At 42.3% G+C, this 17,449-nt stretch overlaps 1 protein-coding gene across 1 annotated transcript; it reads right to left on the bottom strand.

Moving 5' to 3' along the window:
• Positions 1-3,540: 3,540 nt before the first annotated feature.
• On the bottom strand, positions 3,541-17,030 carry LOC139413117 (ras-related protein Rap-2a-like). The gene is made up of 2 exons (XM_071160192.1): positions 16,038-17,030; positions 3,541-5,853 (listed from the first exon to the last, which is right to left on the bottom strand). Exons 1-2 carry the CDS (start codon positions 16,349-16,351, stop codon positions 5,613-5,615), a joined length of 555 nt encoding a protein of 184 aa, XP_071016293.1. The 5' UTR covers positions 16,352-17,030; the 3' UTR covers positions 3,541-5,612.
• Positions 17,031-17,449: the final 419 nt, after the last annotated feature.

Here is a 17,449-nt window from a genome sequence, read left to right as displayed (position 1 = left end):
TCCGTCACTCTCCTTCCTGGTCAAATAGGTGTGTTAGGTCATTGTCCTGTTGAAAAACAAATGAAAGTTCCACTAAGCACAAATCAGATGGGATGGCATATCGCTGCAGAATGCTGTGGTAGCCATGCTGGTTAAGTGTGCCTTGAATTCTAAATAAATCAGTAACAGTGTCACCAGCAAAGCACCCCCACACCATCACAACTCCTCCTCCATGTTTCACGGTGGGAACCACACATGCAGAGATCCTCCGTTCACCTACTCTGCGTCTCACATAGACACAGTGGTTTGAACCAAAAATCTCAAATTTGGACTCATCAGACCAAAGGACAGATTTCCACCGGTCTAATGTCCAATGCTCGTGTTTCTTGGCCAAACAAGGTGCCGTTAACTCTAATGAACGTATCCTATGCATCAGAGGTAATTCTGGGTCTTCCTTTCTTGTGGCGGTCCTCATGAGAGCCAGTTTCATCATAGCATTTGATGGTCTTTGTGACTGCACTTAAAGAAACTTCCAAAGTTCTTGAAATGTTCCAGACTGACTGACCTTCATGTCTTAAAGTAATGATGGACTGTCATTTCTCTTTGATTTTTTGAGCTGTACTTGCAAAAATATGGACTTGGTCTTTTACCAAATAAGGATATCTTCTGTATACCACCCCTGTCTTGTCACAACACAACTGATTGGCTCCAACGCATTAAGAAGGAAAGAAATTCCACAAATTAACTTTTAACAAGGCACACCTGTTAATTGAAATGCATTCCAGGTGACTACCTCATGAAGCTGGTTGAGAGAATGCCAAGAGTGTGCAAAGCTGTCATCAAGGCAAAGGGTGGCTATTTGAAGAATCTCAACCAACAGTCTTGTTTAACACTGTTTTGGTTACTACATTATTCCATATGTGTTATTTCATAGTGTTGATGTCTTCACGATTATTCTACAATGTAGAAAATAGTAAAATAAAGAAAAAACATTGAATGAGTAGGTGTTCTAAAACGTTTGACCAGTAGTGTATATAGTAAAGTAAACAAGATAATTAAGAAATAAGAGAGGAAGCTATATACAGGGATAGACAGATATACATGAACACAGGGCTGAAAAGTGACTGGTAGCAGGAACATATATCAACTTCTGGTAATATACTGGTAAGATATACAGTTGAAGTCGGAAGTTTACATACACTTAGGTCGGAGTCATTAAAACTAGTTTTTCAACCACTCCACAAATTTTTTGTTAACAAACTATAGTTTTGGCAAGTCGGTTAGGACATTACTTTGTGCATGACACAAGCAATTTTTTGTTTACAGACAGATTATTTCACTTTTAATTCACTGTATCACAATTGCAGTGGGTCAGAAGTTTACATACACTAAATTGACTGTGCTTTTAAACAGCTTGGAAAATTCAGGAAAATGGTGTAATGGCTTTAGAAGCTTCTGATAGGATAATTGACATAATTTGAGTCAATTGGAGGTGTACCTGTGGATGTATTTCAAGGCCTACCTTCAAACTCAGTGCCTCTTTGCTTGACATCATGGGAAAATCAAAAGAATCAGCCAAGACTTCAGAAAAAAAATTGTAGACCTGCACAAGTCTGGTTCATCCTTGGGAGCAATTTCCAAATGCCTGAAGGTACCACGTTCATCTGTACAAACAATAGTACACAAGTACACTGCTAAAAAAAATAAAGGGAACACTAAAATATCACATCCTAGATCTGAATGAATGAAATATTCTTATTAAATATTTTTTCTTTACATAGTTGAATGTGCTGACAACAAAATCACACAACAATGATCAATGGAAATCAAATTTATCAACCCATTGAGGTCTGGATTTGGAGTCACACTCAAAATGAAAGTGGAAAACCACACTACAGGCTGATCCAACTTTGATGTAAACAAGTCAAAATGAGGCTCAGTAGTGTGTGTGGCCTCCACGTGCCTGTATGACCTCCCTACAATGCCTGGGCATGCTCCTGATGAGGTGGCAGATGGTTTCCTGAGGGATCTCCTCCCAGACCTGGACTGAAGCATCCGCCAACTCCTGGACAGTCTGTGGTGCAACGTGGCGTTGGTGGATGGAGCGAGACATGATGTCCCAGATGTGCTCAATTGGATTCAGGTCTGGGGAACGGGCAGGCCAGTCCCTAGCATCAATGCCTTCCTCTTGCAGGAACTGCTGACACACTCCAGCCACATGAGGTCTAGCATTAGGAGGAACCCAGAGCCAACGGCACCAGCATATGGTCTCACAAGGGGTCTGAGGATCTCATCTCGGTACCTAATGGCAGTCAGGCTACCTCTGGCGAGTACATGGAGGGCTGTGCGGCCCCCCAAAGAAATGCCACCCCACACCATGACTGACCCACCGCCAAACCGGTCATGCTGGAGGATGTTGCAGGCAGCAGAACGTTCTCCACGGCGTCTCCAGACTCTGTCACGTCTGTCACATGTGCTCAGTGTGAACCTGCTTTCATCTGTGAAGAGCACAGGGCGCCAGTGGCGAATTTGCCAATCTTGGTGTTCTCTGGCAAATGCCAAACGTCCTGCACGGTGTTGGGCTGTAAGCACAACCCCCACCTGTGGACGTCGGGCCCTCATACCACCCTCATGGAGTCTGTTTCTGACCGTTTGAGCAGACACATGCACATTTGTGGCCTGATGGAGATCATTTTGCAGGGCTCTTGGCAGTGCTCCTTCTTGCACAAAGGCGGAGGTAGCGGTCCTGTCATGTCTGCCACCTGCCCTCCATCAAGGTCCTGCACGACTCCAGGGCAAGGAAGAGTTCAGGAAAGATTGCCAACCCCTCCCACCCTGGTCACCCCCTCCTCCAAAAATGAACCCCTAGCAGGCGGTTCAGGTCAATCATGACCAAAACCTCCCACACCTGAAAAGTTTCTTTGCCCGGGCTGTGGCCTTCACCAACCGACCATCTGTCCGTTTCCCTTTCCCTGGATCGCTATCCTGCTCTCCATCCTGACGGTTTTCCTGACCACCATTGAGTTTCCAAAATAGTCCAAATTGGTGAAGTGAAATGGAAAAAAATAACTTGTTTCAAAAAATTTAAAAGAAATTACAAAGGAAAAGTGGTGCGTATATATGTATTCACCCCCTTTACTATGAAGCCCCTAAATAAGATCTGGTGCAACCAATTACCTTCAGAAGTCACATAATTAGTTAAATAAAGTCCACCTGTGTGCAATCTAAGTGTTACATGATCTCAGTAAATATACACCTGTTCTGAAAGGCCCCAGACTCTGCAACACCACTAACCAAGAGGCACCACCAAGCAAGTGGCACCATGAAGACCAAGGAGCTCTCCAAACAGGTCAGGGACAAAGTTGTAGAGAAGTACAGATCAGGGTTGGGTTATAAAAAATATATATATACAGTGGGGAGAACAAGTATTTGATACACTGCCGATTTTGCAGGTTTTCCTATTACAAAGCAAGTAGAGGTCTGTAATTTTTTTATCATAGGTACACTTCAACTGTGAGAGACGGAATCTAAAACAAAAATCCAGAAAATCACATTGTATGATTTTTAAGTAATTAATTAGCATTTTATTGCATGACATAAGTATTTGATCACCTACCAACCAGTAAGAATTCCAGCTCTCACAGACCTGTTAGTTTTTCTTTAAGAAGCCCTCCTGTTCTCCACTCATTACTTGTATTAACTGCACCTGTTTGAACTCGTTACCTGTATAAAAGACACCTGTCCACACACTCAATCAAACAGACTCCAACCTCTCCACAATGGCCAAGACCAGAGAGCTGTGTAAGGACATCAGGGTTAAAATTGTAGACCTGCACAAGGCTGGGATGGGCAACAGGACAATAGGCAAGCAGCTTGGTGAGAAGGCAACAACTATTGGCGCAATTATTAGAAAATGGAAGAAGTTCAAGATGGCGGTCAATCACCCTCGGTCTGGGGCTCCATGCAAGATCTCACCTCGTGGGGCATCAATGATCATGAGGAAGGTGAGGGATCAGCCCAGAACTGCACGGCAGGACCTGGTCAATGACCTGAAGAGAGCTGGGACCACAGTCTCAAAGTAAACCATTAGTAACACACTACGCCGTCATGGATTAAAATCCTGCAGCACACGCAAGGTCCCCCTGCTCAAGCCAGCGCATGTCCAGGCCCGTCTGAAGTTTGCCAATAACCATCTGGATGATCCAGAGGAATGGGAGAAGGTCATGTGGTCTGATGAGACAAAAATAGAGCTTTTTGGTCTAAACACCACTCGCCGTGTTTGGAGGAAGAAGGATGTGTATAACCCCAAGAACACCAACCCAACCGTGAAGCATGGAGGTGGAAACATCATTCTTTGGGGATGTTTTTCTGCAAAGAGGACAGGACGACTGCACCGTATTGAGGGGAGGATGGATGGGGCCATGTATCGCGAGATCTTGGCCAACAACCTCCTTCCCTCAGTAAGAGCATTGAAGATGCTGTATAATGTGGTGTGGGAAGTCATGTTCAAAGTCTAGAGTTTCATAAAAACCCGATGATCTAATAACTAACACACGTATATAATTTATATCGTTTACACATGTAGGATTTTTATTTGATCCAGTTTGCTACAGCAGCAACAGGAAATGTGAATTATTATGTGGATAATAATGAATTACATTTTTTTGTAGGGGTTGATACATTTTACATTAGGGCAAATCAAGTCTGAAATTTTGAAGTGGAAATGTAAAAACTCGGAAGCCTTTTTAAACCGTATACACTACATGTTTGCATTTCCGACTGTGCAGGAAAATTCTCATCAAATGGATATCCTACATCTGTATGATACTGATATTTGTATTATAGCCTATTAATAATTGTACAAATGTCATTAAATACATTTGACTCTTTTTCCACGTTTGTTGAAAATGTATATATTGAGGTGCAAAATAAAACCGAAGTGGGAGATTAAATGTAACTGTACACATTAAAAACGTGTAGTCAACCACGAACCTCAGGTAACAAGGCAAACAATTTGTTGTGTATGGCAACCAAGATGCACAGACAACGCCAAGCTAAACTATATGAAGCATTACAGATTGCACAATAGAAATGTAAATTCCAATTGAGTCCGACATACAGTATACAGTGTTTACCGTAAATGCAGTCTCCGCTAACACCGGAAAATTGGCTTTAAATTTCTATCACGCTGTAAGGCTAAACTTTTGCGATACAGATTTAATAGAACCCTTAGACTGTCTTTCTGTCTGTCTGTCCGTGCTTCTGTCCGTCCTTTGGTCTTGGTGAGTTTGATTCTACGTACTCAATAGTGTCCCATACTCTGCCCCATCCTTTTGAGTCAACACACGATATAGGCTTACAATGTTGATCTGTTTTCTTTCACCCCTGTTTCCAAATGCTTCTCTGGCGAATGTGTAACGGAGGGAATTCGGTGTACCACTGTCGCATGAAGAGTAACCTTGCCTGAGACCTGAAGACTTCGATAGCTCACCATCACAAACATGTTTTATTCATTGGGGGCGGTATTGTCCAACTCCCCCCTGGAGTTGGTAAATACTGCAAACCGAGCAGCTGTGCGCCTATTTGTTCAGCCCCCTGTCCGCCACCCTCTCACAGACCCGCCTCCCCGCGAGCTACTGTATACTGCAGGCTACGCCGCAGCAGGGATCCGCTCTGTTGGGCAGCGAGGAGGAGTCCATCAGTCGGACGATTTCAGTGAAAAGCTCGTCCACCATGGTCTTGCTCTTCGCCGAGGTCTCCAGGAAGGGACAGCCCCAGTCCTCGGCCAAAGCCTGGCCCTCTCCACAAGACACCTCCCTCTCTCCCTCCTGGTCCACCTTATTCCCCACAAGGATCACCGGCACACGCTCATACCTAGGAAGGAGGGAGAGAGAGAGAAAGAGAGATGGGGGAGATACAGTATATCTGTATGCATCTCTGTATTTATTAAAGCAATGTACAGAATAGAGATACAGAATAGAGAGCGAGAGATACAGTGCATTCGGGAAAGTATTCAGACCCCTTGACATTTTACACATTTGGTTACTTTACAGCCTTATTTAAAAATTGATTACATTTTTTGTTTTCCTCATCAATCGACACACAATAAATGCCCCATAAAGACAAAGCAAAAAACAGGTTTAAATTCTTGTTCAAATTTCTAACAAATACATTGAAATATCACATTTACAGAAGTATTCAGACCCTTTACTCAGTACTTTGTTGAAGAACCTGGCAGTGATTACAGCCTTGAGTCGTCTTGGGTATGTGCTGTTGTAACAGAGTAGGTTCTGTCCCTGTCCCTCACTGGGCACAAACCAGTTACATTCTGCACAACAATACTTTGATTCCATATCAGCTATTATGTACAGATCTAGGATCAGCTTCCGCTCCCCCAAACCTAACCTTAACCATTAGTGGGGGAAATGCAAAACTGACCCAAGTTCAGCAACTTCTCTCTACACCACATCAGCTGTCATAAACCAATAACCCACTTAAATTTCAGTAAGCATTTATTTTGGGGAGTTTCTCCCATTCTTCTCTGCAGATCCTCTCAAGCGCTGTCAGGTAGGATGAGGAGCGTTGCTATACAGCTATTTTAGGTCTCTCCTGAGATGTGTGATCGATCGGGTTCAAGTCTGGGCTCTGGCTGGGCTACTCAAAGACATTCAGAGACTTGTCCCAAAGCTTCTCCTGAGTTGTCTTGGCTGTGTGCTTAGGGTCGTTGTCCTGTTGGAAGGTGAACTTTCGACCTAGTCTGAGGTTCTGAGCGCTCTGGAGCAGGTTTTCATCAAGGATCTCTGTACTTTGCTCCGTTCATCTTTCCCTTGATCCTGACTAGTCTCCTGGTCCCTGCCGCTGAAAAACATCCCCACAGCATGATGCTGCCACCACCATGCTTCACCGTAGGGACGGTGCCAGTTTCTCTCCAGACGTAACGCTTGGCATTCAGGCCAAATAGTTCAATCTTGGTTTCATCAGACCAGATAATCTTGTTTCTCATGGTCTGTGAGTCTTAAGGTGGCTTTTGGTAAACTCCAAGCGGGCTGTCATGTGCCTTTTAATGAGTGGCTTCCGTTTGGCCACTCTACCATAAAGGCCTGATTGGTGGAATGCTGCAGAGATGGTTGTCCTTCTGGGAGGTTCTCCCATCTCCACAGAGGAACTCTAGAGCTATGTCAGAGTGACCATTGGGTTCTTGGTCAACTATACGACCAAGGCCCTTCTCCAACGATTGCTCAGTTTGGCCAGGTGGCCAGCTCTAGGAAGAGTTTTGGTGGTTCAAAACTTATTCCGTTTAAGAATGATGGAGGCCAATGTGTTCTTGGGAACATTCAATGCTGCTGACATTTTTTGGTACCCTTCCCCAGATCTGTGCCTCGACACAATCCTGTCTCGGAGCTCTGCCGACAATTCCTTCGACATCATGGCTTGGTATTTCAACAGGTCAATGACCCAACACACCTCCAAGCTGTGTAAGGGCTATTTGACCAAGAAGGAGAGTGAGGGAGTGCTGCATCAGATGACCTGGCCTCCACAATCATCTGACCTCAACCCGAAATGAGATGGTTTGGGATGAGTCGGACCGCAGAGTGAAGGAAAAGCAGCCAACAAGTGGTCAGCATATGTGGGAACACCTTCAAGACTGTTGGAAAAGCATTCCAGGTGAAGCTGGTTGAGAGAATGCCAAGAGTCCGCAAAGCTGTCACTAAGGCAAAGGGTGGCTACTTTGAAGAATGTCAAATATAAACATTTGTTGAACACTTTTTTGGTTACTACATGGTTCTATATGTGTTATTTAATGGTTTTGATGTCTTCACTATTGTTGTACAATATAGAAATAGTAAAAATAAAGAAAAACCCTTGAATGAGTTGGTTTGTCCAAACTTTTGACTGCTACTGTAGGTTCCTCTCTACCTTCCAGCTGTGCCAGTCCATAAACAATAAAAAATACCCCAAAATGTATTTATTATGATTATTATTATGATTATGATTATTATAGCACTCATAATGGCTTGATTTTGGCAGTTCTCTTCCAGGCCTCCTCTGGCCTTGTAGGGAATCCTGCCATTATCACTAATGTTACATTGCTCTGGCCTCTTGCCTCTCTTCTGAACAATACTGATCCAATGACAGATTACCATTGCCTTGGGCACTGCTGCTATGACAGTGATTCTCCAGAGTCCTAGGCCATTTCCATGACTCCATGGGCAGCAGGTAGCCTAGCGGGTTAAGAGTGTTGGGCCAGTAACTGAAAATGTTGCTGGTTTGAATACCCAAGCCGACTAGGTGAACAATCTGTCAATGTTCCCTTAAGCAAAGCCCTAATTTCTCTGGATAAGAGTGTCTGCTAAATGACTAAAATGTAAGACGAAAAAAAGACTTGTGCCACTGTGTTGAGGATCAGCATAGTGGAGGTGTTGTTTCCTATATTCACCACCTGGGGCGCCCAGTCCAGGACCCAGTTGAACAGGGCGGCGTTCAGACCCAGGGCCCCGAGCTTAATGATGAGCTGGAGGGTACTATGGTTTTGAGGGCTGAGCTATAGTCTATGAACAGCATTCATATATAGATATTCCTCTTGTCCAGATGGGATAGGGCAGTGTGCAGTGCGAGGGCGATTGCACCATCTGTGAATCTATTGGGGCGGGGCGGTATGCAAATTGAGTGGGTCTAGGGTGTCAGGTAAGGTGCAGGTGATATGATCCTTAACTAGCCTCTCAAAGCACTTCATGATGACAGAAGTGAGACCTACAGGGCAATAGTCATTTAGTTCAGTTACCTTTGCTTTCTTGGGACAGGAACAATGGTGGACATCTTGAAGCAATTGGTGACAGCAGACTTGGATAGGGAGAGATTGAATATGTCCGTAAACACTCCGGCAGCCTGCCGAGGGTTAAAATGCTTTAATCCCTTACTTAGGTCGGCCACGGAGAACGAGAGCCCACAGTCCTTGGGAGCGGGCCGCGTTGGTGGCACTGTGTTATCCTCCAAGTGGGCGTTAAATGTGATGTTTTCCACACTTTGGGTTTCTTGCAGTGCAGATTTGATTGAATTCCAAGTCCAAGTTTAATAAACCAGAAACAGTGCCGTCAGAAAGTATTCTTCCCCCTTGACTTATTCCACATTTTGTTGTGTTACAGCCTAAATTCAGAATTTATTAAATATATTTTTTCTCACCCATCGACACCCCATAACGACAAAGCAAAAACATGTTTTTAGCCTATTTGCAAAAGTATTGAAAATGAAATACAGACATATCTCTTTTACATACACTACCGTTCACAAGTTTGGGGTCACTTATAAATGTCCTTGTTTTTTAAAGAAAAGCACATTTTTTGTCCTTTAAAATTACATCAAATTGATCAGAATTACAGTGTAGACATTGTTAATGTTGCAAATGACTATTGTCGCTGGAAAATTAATGGAATATCTACATAGGTGTACAAAGGCCCATTATCAGCAACCATCACTCCTGTGTTCCAATGGCACGTTGTGTTAGCTAATCCAAGTTTATCATTTTAAAAGGCTAATTGATCATTAGAAAACACTTTTGCAATTAAGTTAAATTAAATACTGATGAAGCAATCCTTTTTTTCAATTTACACATACTGCGCTGGCTCAGCGCAGCTGGGAAGGTCCCCGACAGCGCCCCATACTACTGTGTTGTCCAGTCACGTGCGTTATTTTAATCACTTCACGAAACCAATCAAAGCTAATGTTTACAATGCATGTTAGGAGACCGATGTTGTCAGAGAGAGACAGAGAGAGAAGCAAAAGCGGAAGCGAGAGGAGAACTTATACAATGGCGTGCGCAAAAGTCAGGAAAGTCTATACAAAAAATCAAGCTTTCAAAGAGGAGTGGACTGACAAATATGCCTTTGTCGGGCAGAGTATGTTCAGAGACCGTGGCGCTAATAAAAAAGTGCCAACATGAAGAGCCACTACGAAAACAAAGCACAGATATTTTGAGCAAACATATCCACAGCAGTCTGAGGTGAGGGCACGCAAAAATAAACAAATTGTTACGGTTTTCTTCTGGTGAAAGAGAGGAGGACCAAAATGCAGCATGGTTATCTTTATACATCTTTAATGAAAGATGAAAAATAAACAATATACAAAAACAAGAAACGTGAAAAACCAAAACAGCCCTATCTGGTGCAACAAACACAGAGACAGGAACAATCACCCACAAAATACTCAAAATAATATGGCTGCCTAAATATGGTTCCCAATCAGAGACAACGATAAACACCTGCCTCTGATTGAGAACCACTCTAGGCAACCATAGACTTACCTAGACTACTTCACTAAACCACAATCCCATAACCTACAAAAAAAACCTAGACAAAACACACCACATAAATACCCATGTCACACCCTAAAGAAAACACAAAATACTAAGGCCAGGGTGTGACACAAACTCAAAGCCCAGTATGATCATTCCACCAGAGTCCTCTCCCATGCCTTCACTGCCCAACAACGTGCAAACGAATGTTCCATAAAAAAAATAGCTTGGATTTTGGGTCAACACCAAAAGCCATTTATTGACGGGGGAGTGGTGAACGAGTGTGTGAAAGCTGTTGCTGAAACATTACTTGACGGTAAACAAAAAAGGCGAGCTGTGTGAGAAGATCAAGCAAATCCCAATGCCATGTCCAACAACGGCAAGAAAGAGTGAAATACTAAAACAGGATGTATTAACACAGCGTGATGAAGCTATTCGGAGTGCACCATGCATAGCACTAACTCTTGATGAATCTACTGAGGTGAGTGATAAGGCCCGGCTTCTGGTGTATGTTAGATTTTACCACAGAGAGAAAGAAGGAATTCTGTGAAGACCTGCTAGGTGTAACACCACTCGAGACGCATACAAGAGGAAAAAGACACATACATGGCCATAAAGGAGATGCTGAGAAAGAGGGGGATAGATCTAAAAACAAGTGGTCTCTATCACCTCAGACGGGGCCCCTGCCATGACAGGAAGAGAGAGAGGAGCTGTGGCACGGCTGAACGAGGACAACCCTGATCTCACAGCCTACCACCGCGTCATTCATCAGTCCGTCCCGTGTGCCCATCTGTCAGAAGGGTATGCTGAAGTGATGAATACAATGATGACACATCCACTTCCTCAGGGCATCCTCATCTCATCAACATCACCTGCTGAGAGAATTCCTGAAAGAAGTTGAGGCAAATGCAAATGGCCTACTGCTGCACAACAGCTCAGTAAATGTAGGGTGTTGGAACGCTTTTGGTCCATTTGAAAGGAAATGACAGCTTTCCTTGTACAGCTCAAGAGTCAGAAGGCAACAAAGTTTTCGCTTTTTTTTTTGCAAGACGAGAGCAAAATGGATATTGTTGCTTTTTTGGTAGACATCACACCTTAATGAGCTCAACGTGAAACTACAGGGCAAGAACAATTCCGTTTGTGATTTGATGACATCTGTCCGCTCCTTCCAGAGGAAACTGGAAGTGTTCAAGGAAGATCTTCAAGGAGACTGTGCACACTTCCCAAAAGTGCAGGAAGAGATTCAGGGTGAGAGAGATGTTCCTCCTCATGCTGACTTCATAGATAAGCTGATTGGAAATGTGGAGGTGACACAGACCTTCAAGTGGGCACGTGCTGGATCTCTACAGATGGAACCGATTGATCTGCAAGCAAATGTTGCACTAAGGGAGCACTTTCAACTAACTGATCATGACGCTTTCTGGCTGAAGGCTGTGTCTGAGACTGTTTTCCCTGGTCTAACCAAAGACACAACAAGAAAACCGCTGTTTTTTGAAAAGGCATTTCCATTCTTCGTTTCGCCTGAAGGAGCGTCAGCCTGCTCCCTTATCCAGCACACCGACACCAGCTTCCTAAAGCACAGTGCAATTACACTAATGACTGCGGAGCATGCGCCCTCTCCAGCACGATGCCCCCCCCCAAGCCTTGAGCTGCTGTTGTTTCATTGTTTCATTGCACCTTTAATTAACGACAAATAAGTACAACCTGGGATATTTGCATGCAATTTTTTTTTTTGCAGGCAAGACATTTGCAGGAAATGTTTGGTCATTCAAATTAATGGGGCAGTGCATTGTAATACATGCTTTTTCTGTGTTTTATATATATACTGTATATATATTTCCACACTATGATGCTGGACTAATTCTGTGAAACTGTAACAATGATGATAATACCTTTTTTAGTGTAAGAGCTGTTTAAAAGGCTGCCTGAAATGTCTGCTTGTTTTTGCATGGATGCAGTTTTGGCTTGCCTGGCAACATCAAGTTAATAGATCGATAACAAATTAGAGTTGAACCTTTCTGCCAATAACAGCTAGTTTTCAGGTTACATATCCCTCCCATGAGGCTCCTCCCAATTAGGTCACTCACTCAGACCTATCCCAGACAGTCCTAGCAAAATTCTTGCTTAAATTGCTTTTTTACTATGTTTATTTTTGATCATTTCAATTGAATTTTTTTTTTCTCCCAGAAATGGTTTGAGATTATTGAGATAGAAATGGTTGCATTGGACCTTTAATGATATATATCCCCATTGATTCTTGAAAAAAATAACTGCAGTCTGGATGAAACACAAATACCAGATTGTGGCTTTCCCAATCCTGTAGCCTTATGGTGGCTAAGCTAACATACAGTACTTAGATACTGTAGATGTTTCTTTGGCGTACTGAGGGAGAGCTAGGGAAAATAATAACAAAATGGATGTGGAGTCCCAAGAGATGCTGTGATGACGGGCTTCCCACACTGTGCTGCTGCTGCTGGGCTGTGGGCTTATAAACCTATACTTATAAGCTTATAAACTTACAAAAACTTAACACAACACAACAAAAGGCCACATATAGTTTTTGACAACAAAAATAAATAGGGCAAATCAGTGAATTCAACATGAACCATAACAGTAACTTGAACTAAATAATGTTCCTTCATGGAACTTTAAAGCTCTATGGCAAACCGGGGAATGAGGCCTAAGAAATGGGTCTATATGGTCAAAAACAGGCTATTCGTGATACTTTTCAAATTGAGTCCCAGTACTTCTAAAACATAGCTACAAGTACTGGTTTGTATTCCATTTCATAGCCTATATTTATGTTCTCTAAATCATGCTGACCAGTACCCATTTTTGTGTCTTTTTAGAAAAAATGTATCCAGATAGACCTACAGTGTTGAGTGCATACATTTTCATTATGGTCCCCCATGGGAATCGAACCCACAACCCTGGTGTTGCAAGCTCCATGCTTTACCATGCTTTACCAACTGAGCCATGCAGGACCCTGTGGGTACCAAACATTTTGTTAAGATGTGCCTAATGAACACCACCACGGTGAGCCAGGACGTGGGTTAAACGGCAGAACTTCAGTCACACATCCCTCCTTAGAAGTGTAGTTTGAGACCACACCCCATTGCACAAATGACTACACTTAACAGCCTGTGTTGTTCCTCTCTTGCTATTAAACGCAGCATCAGTGCAGCGTGAAATCCATCTGAAAGTGCTTTGAAAACACAGCTTCTAGGTCGATCGACTCATTATCCTTCACATTCATGCGAGGAAAGCGTTAAGATCAAGTTGGAGCACACCCAGGTTGGATTTCCGAAACAACAATATACACGATACAGTAATTTATTTGGTTTGTGGGGTGCTGCAGCAAGAGTTGAAGGTACACACACACACACACACACACACATTACCTCACTCTTGGATCCCCCTAGTTCTGAGGATTCCGCTGCTAGGAGTCAAACGTGGCTTTAGGTTATGTGCCTTCTCACTAATGGAGACCTGATGTTTCTTTGGCTTCCAAATCACACACAATCCCGAGTTGTGGTGAGTGAGGATATAGTGCACTTCTGCTCGCTGGCTCAGCAATAATGGGTTTTGCGAGGCAGTAAAAGTACTGTAAAGCCACTTTCTGGAGTTAGCTAATGGGAGTAGAGTGAAGTTTCCCCTAGATGCTGATCTTGGTTCAGTTTAGCATTTTCCCCACTAATGGTTAAGGTTAGGTCTGTGGGAGGGGAAGCTGATCCTAGATCTGTATCCAGGGGACATTTTACCATGGAGGAGTACTATGCATCTTAGTAATGACAGGCTGGAAAATAGAAGCTTAACCAAGCAAAACCAACCCGAGCTGTACTGGGATGGCCAGTAAAGTATGGTTCGATTTGGGTCGGCCCTATAGTGTGAAACAGGCATCTGATTTGCATTTGCCACTTCATCATCTCACTTGTTCCAACTAACAGAGTGAAACTTTGAGTAGGGGACTTTAGTTTTTCTTGACCATGTGATCTGAGCAGGACAAGTTATTGCCAATACCTAGGATCTAGAATTTTTCCTGGACTTTTCTCTAAACCATCGTGTCTAACATCTCTGGTTACAAAGATACAGTACTTCCTAAATGAGTTGCCAGGGAGGAGGGAAACTGCTACTCTGGACCAGTATGGTATTCTGGACCAGCATTGGTATGGAGATGACCTACAGAGCCTTCAGAAAGTATTCACACCCTTTGACTTTTTCCACACTTTGTTGTGTTACAGGCTGAATTTTTAATTTAGATTTTGTGTCACTGTTCTACACAGATAATATCCAATAATTTCAAAGTGATATTTAGTTTTTAGAATTTTTTACATATTAATAAAAAATGAAAAGCTAAAATGTCTTGAGTCAATAACTATTTATCCCCTTTGTTATGACAAGACCAAATAAGGTCAGACGTAAAGATAATCCGTTTTCCAGATGCCTCGCAAGGAAGGACACCGATTGGTTGATGGGTTTTAAAAAATGAATAAATACAGACACTGAATATCCCTTTGAGCATGGTGAAGTTATTAATTAGGCTTTGGATGGTGTATTAAAACACCCAGTCACTACAAAGATACAGGGAAGGAAACCGCACAGGGATTTTACCATGAGGCCAATGATGATTTTAAAATGGTTACAGAGCTTAATGGCTGTGATAGTAGAAAACTGAGAATGGAACAACATCCTTGTAGTTACTCCATAATACTAACCTAAATGACAGAGTGAAAAGAAGGAAGCCTGTACAGAATAAACATTTTCAAAAACATGCATCCTGTTTGCAACCAGGTACTAAAGTAAAGAATGTGGCAAAGACATTTACATTTTGTCCTAAATAAAAGCATTAAATTTGGGGCGAATCCAAACACATCACTGAGTAACACTCTTCATATTTTCGAGCATGGTGATGGCTGCATCATGGTATGGGTATGCTTGTCATAGGCAAAATCCTAGAGGAAAACCTGGTTCAGTCTGCTTTCCAAAAGACACTGGGAGTTGAATTCACCTTCCAGCAGGACAATAACCTAAAACATAAAGCCAAATTCTAACATGTAATGACTCAGGGGGGTGAATACTTATCTAATCAAGATATATTTGTGTTTTTGTTTTTCATTAATACATTTTTTTTTAAATAAAAACAAATCTTCCAATTTGACATTGCATCGTACTTTGTGTAGATAATTGACAGAAAAATTACAATTTAATCCTTTTGAATCACACTTTGTAACACAACAAAATGTGGAAAAAGTAAAATGGTGTGAATACTTTCTGAAGGAACTGTATGTGGGACAATCTGAATGATGGCCTATGCTCTGACCTGTTCAGGTTTCATATGGGTTCTCCATCTAGCTAGAAGTCCAACATCAAACCATAGGACTTCTGGGCAATAGAGTACAGGTGAAGCACAGCTGGACTTTCATGACTAACACATGACCTGGATGAATCAGATATCTCCTCAAAGAACAGGAAGATTATTTGGTTTCATGTCCAAGATAAAACTAAGCAGATGTGAGCCCAGCCCTGCTCAAGTATTATCGATCCAAAGGAATCAAATCACACACACACCCGTGCACACGCACACACACATACTAATTTGCAATTTGTAGTGGAATAAACTAAAGTAATTACTAGACCATTAGAATTTTCTAGAATATAGCCTATATTCATTGATTTCAATAGGGCCATTGGCCATGACCCTGATCTTGTTCCAAATTAACTTTCAATCTAGTGACACAGTCAGGGAATTAATATCAAACTCAGAAATCACCTTTTAACTCTGATGATCTGATCTCTCATTGGCTTGATGTCTTGGAAACTCTGTTGGTTGACCAGACTGTAGACTAGTATGAAGCCCTGGCCGTTCTTGATGTAAAGGTCTCTCATAGAAGCAAACTGCTCTGTCCCAGCAGTGTCCAGAATCTCCAGCACCGACGGGGAGGAATCCACCTCGATCTCCTTTCGATAAAAATCTTCAATTGTCGGGTCATACTTCTCTATGAAGGTCCCGGTCACAAATTGCACGGTGAGAGCAGACTTGCCGACACCTCCGCTGCCGAGGACCACGACTTTATACTCACGCATTGCCCCACTGATGATGACGATTAGAATAATTTGTCAAAATGCCACTGCCTCCAGCCGATACCAAATCAATTAAATAGGCTAAACTAAAGCAATAACATTTTATAGAATGTCCATTTCGTAACACAAAATAGCCTACGGCAGTTGATGGGACATTATAATAACTAATAACTTAATTACAGAAAATACCACATTAAATAATCTAAGAAAAAAAACCGTATCGTTTTGTTGGAAAAAACTTAACGTAATGCATGTGAGTTCGACTGTATAGGCTGATTTGCTCATCTTTTCAGGCCATGGTTTAAAAACTTGCCTCTGTTCTGCGTGCCTTCTTCAGGAATCCTTTGGAGACTCCAGGATGATTTACGCAAAGGAAATACTTAGTTTTTAAATAACTTGCAGAAAAAGTTACATTGGAATATGTAGGACATTCCGACTTTCTATCACTCTGTGTCCACCACTCACGCCTGTCTGACATTCTTCAGTCGCCATTCCCGCGGGTGGAGACAAAATATTTCGTCTCTCCTCGGCTTCCGTAGGCCTATATGCAATATGTCTCAATGACGAGAATACATGAAACAATATAATATGTCTACTCTCTCTTATGGAAAGAGTAGGCTGACAGACGAATGGAGCTCTTCATTTGTTATGTTCCACCTTAAGCCTCGCCCACATGTTATACGTCAGGTTGTACCAGATACTTTTTTTGAATATATGTAGCCCCCCCCCCCCCCCAGTAGTCTGGACAATAGTGACATCTTCAGACAGAACAGAATCAAGTATCCCTAACTCAAATCAAATCAATCAAATTTTATTGGTCACAAACACGTGTTTAGCAGATGTTTTTGCGGGTGAAACGAAATGCTTGTGTTTCTATTTCCAACAGTGCAGTAATATCTAACAAGTAATATCTAAGAATTTTACAACAATACACACAATACACACAAATCTAAGTAAAGGAATGGAGTTAAGAATATATAAATATATGGATGAGCAATGTCAGAGCAGCATAGACTAAGATACAGTAGAATGCAATATAATACAGTATATACTTATGGGATGAGTAATGCAAAATATGTACACATTATTAAAGTGACTAGT

Source organism: Oncorhynchus clarkii, chromosome 7 (genome assembly GCF_045791955.1).
Source record: "Oncorhynchus clarkii lewisi isolate Uvic-CL-2024 chromosome 7, UVic_Ocla_1.0, whole genome shotgun sequence".
NCBI lineage: Eukaryota > Metazoa > Chordata > Actinopteri > Salmoniformes > Salmonidae > Oncorhynchus > Oncorhynchus clarkii.
Note: the sequence above shows the minus strand (reverse complement) of the source record. Positions and strands in the feature narration are given on the sequence as shown.